This window comes from Sinocyclocheilus anshuiensis, unplaced genomic scaffold (genome assembly GCF_001515605.1).
Source record: "Sinocyclocheilus anshuiensis isolate Anshui unplaced genomic scaffold, SAMN03320099.WGS_v1.1 scaffold954, whole genome shotgun sequence".
NCBI classification, from domain to species: domain Eukaryota; kingdom Metazoa; phylum Chordata; class Actinopteri; order Cypriniformes; family Cyprinidae; genus Sinocyclocheilus; species Sinocyclocheilus anshuiensis.
This window is the reverse complement of record NW_015536527.1, coordinates 957,752-963,451: the sequence shown is the minus strand read 5'-3', so window position 1 is coordinate 963,451 and position 5,700 is coordinate 957,752. Positions and strand designations below refer to the sequence as shown.

General features: G+C 45.8%; 1 protein-coding gene across 1 annotated transcript in view; it reads right to left on the bottom strand.

Annotated features, from left to right (window-relative positions):
• Positions 1 to 1,515: 1,515 nt before the first annotated feature.
• The window catches only part of LOC107694577 (ribonuclease inhibitor-like), a gene marked incomplete at its 3' end in the record, with an annotated part of 10,820 nt that continues 6,635 nt past the window's right edge, over positions 1,516 to 5,700 (bottom strand). The window contains exons 3-4 of the mRNA XM_016494278.1: positions 1,838 to 2,011; positions 1,516 to 1,686 (exon numbers count right to left, since the gene is read on the bottom strand). Of these exons, the coding sequence (XP_016349764.1) occupies positions 1,516 to 1,686; positions 1,838 to 2,011 (345 nt within the window). The remainder of the gene's footprint in view (positions 1,687 to 1,837; positions 2,012 to 5,700) is intronic.

Genomic DNA, 5,700 nt, shown 5'->3' with positions numbered 1-5,700 from the left:
CAATTTGTACAGTGTCCCAACTTTTTTGGAATTGGGTTTGTATATCGTATCTCTATCGGCCACTTGAGCAACTTGTCTCCTCAGTCCCCAGACGTTTGCAGACTGTTATAAAAAGAAGAGGGGATGCCACACAGTGGTAAACATGGCCTTGTCCCAACTTTTTTGAGATGTGTTGATGCCATGAAATTTAAAATCAACTTATTTTTCCCTTAAAATTATACATTTTCTCAGTTTAAACATTTGATATGTCATCTATGTTGTATTCTGAATAAAATATTGAAATTTGAAACTTCCACATCATTGCATTCTGTTTTTATTCACAATTTGTACAGTGTCCCAACTTTTTTGGAATTGGGTTTGTATATCGTATCTGCATTGGCTATCGGCCAAAATGAGTTGAAAATTATCGGCATATCGGATATCGGCAAAAATCCATTATTGTGCATCCCAACTAAAAACTTTACATCTAAGCAGGGTACAAAATTAACTTTTCCATTAAGGAGCAAAATTTGCCCCCTAGAATTGATTTCCAGGGGTATTTTTTACATTCTTGAGGGCAATTTTTATAATCATCTTGTTATAATCACCATACTATGTTGTTTTTAATGTTAAATACTTGAGTTCATCCAATTACTTTAATCAATATTTTTAACTGTTGTCAATAACAGTAAACTGTTTAAAATTGTATTTAAATAACAGAAGCTCATAGTGCTGCAATATTATGACAAAAATAATTATTGTAGATTATTACTCTTTATATTGTAATAATGATTATTAATATTGATATATAAAGCAATATAAAATCTTTTTTGTTTCGTTTTGGGCACGTCACATTCTGGCTTCACAGACAAACATGTCGGTCCATGACATTACCCTACTCTTGAACAAGTTATGCAAAAACTCCTGTTATAATCACAAGCTACAAAATGTATATTTTATTTACATCGTATCTGCACTGTGTTGTTTATGATGAGGAACCTCGCGAGCGTGCACAATCCACACAGCTCTGGCGATTTCAGCGCTGACTAATCTAATCTAATCTATCCTTACCTTGAATTTTTGAGGGCAATGTTGTTTAGTTTTGTGGCAATTGTACCCCGAGCCCCCATTCATTTACGGATCTACTTGGGTTGTGTATAAGAAGGCTATTTAAGAAAGAAGGAACTTGATTTTTTTGCTGTGGTTTGAGTGTTTCTAAATTTCATCATTAACACTGGAAAAATATAATTGTGAACCAATATTAGTATAGCTACTTTATTTTGTTTTCATAACCAAATTTAGAGATTACACTGTTGTGAGGTTAATAATGGCTTGTTTCATGTGTGAAAATGTACAAATATGTGTCTATGCACAGTTATTAAATAAAAACCACTACAACACACACACACACAACAACAACAACAAAAACATATTTTTCAAATGTTCCCACTGCTGGAGGTGAGCAGGTCCAATAAATATAAAATATTACAGTGATTTCTGTGGTGTTGAGTGTAGCTGATGGTTAAATGCACTCACTTGAGTATCTTCAGCTCACACACAGGATTCTTCAGTCCCTCACAGATCTCTTTGACTCCTGAGTCCAGCAGACGGCTGTTGTTCAGGTTCACCTCTTTCAGGATGGTTTTGGAGGAGAGAACAGTAGCTAGAACTGAACAGCTTTTCTCTTTCAGCTTACAATTATTCAGTCTGAACACACACAAAAAAACAGCATTATTTATTATTCAGCACATATTTAACACACATCAGATCTTCATATCTGCTCACACATGTGACTGACAGTCCTTTATAATGAATAAACAGAGAAGTTATAATGTACTTAAAAATCATGTTAACTCACATAATTTTCTCCATTTTGCTATGAGAGTCCATCAAAAGAGCAGAGAGCTTCTCCCAATACAGGTTTCTTAATTTATTTTCACTCAGATCCAGTTTTTTCAATAATAATGGACTTTTACCCAGAACTTCAGTGAGATGATCACATGCTTCCTGGGCAGCAGGACTTTTCAAAAAACTAAAGGATATAGAAAATAATTTTAGATTAGATAATCATGTCACAATTCATGCAGCTACCATCTTGCTTATGGGTCCAGTATGTGAGAACACCAATATGGAATTTCAAGGCAGATTCTCTGCTCTTAGTGGCTAATATCAATACTTGATCATTTTACAAAATTGTGCCTCTACCTAGTAAAATTAACCAGAGTTACTATATTACAGGTGTTTTGCTGCTTTCATGAGAAACCAACGATATTAACTCTTACCCCTTTTTTTGTGTTGCCAGTCAACACCAGCATTTTTTATCCTTTTCACAAAATTTCACAGGAAAAACTGTAGGATAATCTAGCCGCAGATTGCAACATTGCCAAATTTCAAGAGTTTTTGAGCATGTTATGGGCCCCAAAATGTCCCGTATAGTTGAAAAAACTCTGTAGGAAAACAATAGGGCCCTTCACACCCTAGGGGCTTTGAGATCAAAAATACCTTTGCAATTTTGCATTCTCAATGTCTTGAGTTTGGTGGCGATCGCATGAAAACAAGTATATCAAATTTCAGAACATGTTTTTTTTTCAAAAAACCACAATAGCTGACATCCTGTTGGGCGGAGAACTGACTGCCATCATGAATGTTGTTCAGCCTGATGAGATCTATATCTGTATGAATTTTGGTGATGTTAGGTGAAATGGTGTGTGCTACAGAGCTTGTTGAAAATGGCCTTATTAAAAGGTGCCCCCCCGTTGCCACTCAACCATGGGCCCCCCTGGTGACCCCCCCATGTGACCTTCTGCCCGCCCCTAATGGCTATGGCAAGCTGTTTTGACTTTTATTCCTTCACAGGATATGAATTCTTGATATCAACAATTACATTTTTACTAGTTAAAATGCTAATTCTTGATATCAGTGTCATGTAACAGTGTCGAGTAAACACGCATGAAGAAGATGATGAAGTTAAATAGTCTTTAATTAATCCACAGAGATAAATCCACAAACAGGCAGGCTGCTGACACACGTATCATGCGTCACGTATCAGGTGCATCCACTCATCAGGTTTTACGCTGAGGAGCCGAGAACTTGTCCCTGGCAATCAGTGATGTTTCGATGTTGTGGCATGGAGACATAACGTCTCCATTCCCTCCATCAGGGAACAATGGTTACGTACGTAACCTGAACCCCGTCACAACCCTATGGCATAGCAAATGTTGACAAGCCGCAGCATGTCAGACAGGTGCGTCGCAAATGTCGTAACCTTCCCAACGCCCCAGCGCAAATTCACTGACCTTGGCGCCCGAAGGGGCCAAAGGGTGAGTACATTGCTGCTGGAGATAGCCATGCCGCTGTTCCTACCACAGAAAATCATTTCTTAAGAGAAGAGATTTCGACCTTTGTGAACGGTGCTTCACGCCTTTTCTGTTTGTTGTTACAGCATGGCAGTAACGATGGGGAAGCAAGTCTTCCGGAGAAGGGTGCTACGGAGGCCACATTCTACCCGTAGGAAGGGATCATGTGGAGATACTGATATGACTGACCCAGGCCGGGGTCTCAGGACAACGTGAGAGTAGGCCGGCCCGATAACAAGGCACTCTTTGCTCACCGAAAATACTTGGAGGTCCCCGACCCTCTTGATGGAAGTGAGCGCGGTCAGGAGCGCTGTCTTAGCAGACAGGAACTTAAATCAACTGAGTCAAGCGGCTCAAAGGGATCCCTCTGAAGGCCAGCCAGGACGGTAGAGAGATCCCAGGAGGGTATCAGGGATGGCCTAGGAGGATTTAAACTTCTGGACCCCCCTTAGGAACCTGATGATGAGATTGTGCTTTCCCAGGGACCGGCCGTCCACTGCATTGTGATGTGCTGCAATTGAACCCTCGAACGCAAACCGAAACGGACTGTGTCGAGGAAGAATCGAGGCATGAAAGTAAGCGTCCTTCAGGTCGACCGCTGCCAACCAATCCTGAGGCTGGGAGCATCTGATGATGCGCTTCTGTGTCAACATCTTGAACAGTAGCTTGTGAAGGGCCCGATTCAAGACTCACAGATCCAGCATTGGCCGAAGGCCACCGCTTCCTTGGGCACGATGAAGTAAGAGCTGTAAAACCCCGACACCATCTCGGCTGGAGGGACAGGCTAGATTGCATCCTTCGCCAATAGGACAGCAATCTCCTCGCAGAGGACAGGGGTGTCTCAGACTGTCACCAAAGTTCTTGAGGACGCCACTGAACCTGAGGGGAGGGTCGCCTGGCGAACTGAATCACTTAGCCAAGTCAGACTGTCTGAATGAGCCAGCGGGACGGTTTAGGCAGTGCAAGCCATGCTCCCAAACTCCGTGTGAGTGGCATCAAAGGGACAATCGACATACCCGCGGTGGTGAAGCGGTGGGAAGTCGCGCTGGATGGCCCAGAAAGCATTGTGTTCTGGCTCATCACGGCAGGAATCCCCGTTTCCCCAGAGGGACCGGCCGGAAATGCGTGTGAAGGCATCGCGTCCCCGAACCGCAATCTCTTGGCCACTGGCAATAGGGGGTGTCGTGGGAGAGAGTGAGGAGGCAGTGCGTCACTGACTGTCAACCCATGCGCCTGATAGCCCGGAGGAAAAGGAAACTGCTCTTTCTTTGCAAATGTGGTTACTGCTGGCCCTTGGGCCAACAGCGGAACAGAACTAAGCAAAAGATTCTCCACCCGGCCCTCCTCCGGGGGGAAGGAGTGGCACTGTTCTCGCCATCTCCGGAAGAAAAGCAGTTCCTTGCATCTCCGGGCTGACCGTGTCAGGGCCGCCTCGTCGTCTTTTTGTAGGACGTAGGGCCCGGCTGGGACATGGGGGAGCGCCGCACTCCTGCGCGAGGCTCGACGCGCCGGCCTCGACATGGTCTCGGTACGGGGTGGAGCAACTGCAGGAGGGTGCCCTCGTTGACGGGCAGGCTGAGGCGTGGCCCGCGGCGGAACAGTGGCAGGTGGAGGATCACGCCAGGGCAGGATGTGCTGGATAGCCTCAGTCTGCCTTTATACTGCCGAGAACTGCTGGTGGAGTCCTCAACAGTGTTGCCGAATAGCCCAGCCTGGGAGATGGGAGCATCAAGAAAGCGCACTTTGTTGACGTCACTCATCTCAGCAAGGCTGAACCATAGATGTCGCTCTTGGACCACGAGAGTGGACATCGCCTTCCCGAGGGACTGCGCTGTGACCTTCGTCGCCCGGAGGCGAACGCAGCTCCTGCATCAACCTCGGGTCGGTACTACCCTCCTGCATTTAAGTGCCCTGGCTTGGTGGACCTGCAGGATTGCCATGGCATGCAGGGCAGAGGCGGCTTGGCCCGCAGCACTGTAAGCTTTGGTGGTGAGATCCGCCGTCAGCTTACAGGCTTTGGACGGGAGACGAGGGCATTTTGCGGCCAGGTGCACAGCAACCGCACTCTCCACCTGGGAAATGTCAACGTACTCCCAAGCCGCTCTGCTATCGAGGGTAGTGAGGATGGAGAAGGAACACGAGTGGCTTCAGGCCGGAAAAAGGGGCCGTCCACGACTTCATCCCTCCTCATGCACTTCCGGGAAGAAAGGAACCGTGGCAGAGCACGGTCGAGAGCCTCGCTTCGTGCCGTAACCAATCATCCAGCCGCGAGGGGTCTGGACTGGGAGGCCCGTGCACCTCCAGCCCAATACTCGCGGCTGCCCAGGAAAGCACGGCCATCACTTCCGGGTCAGATTCAGCGGTG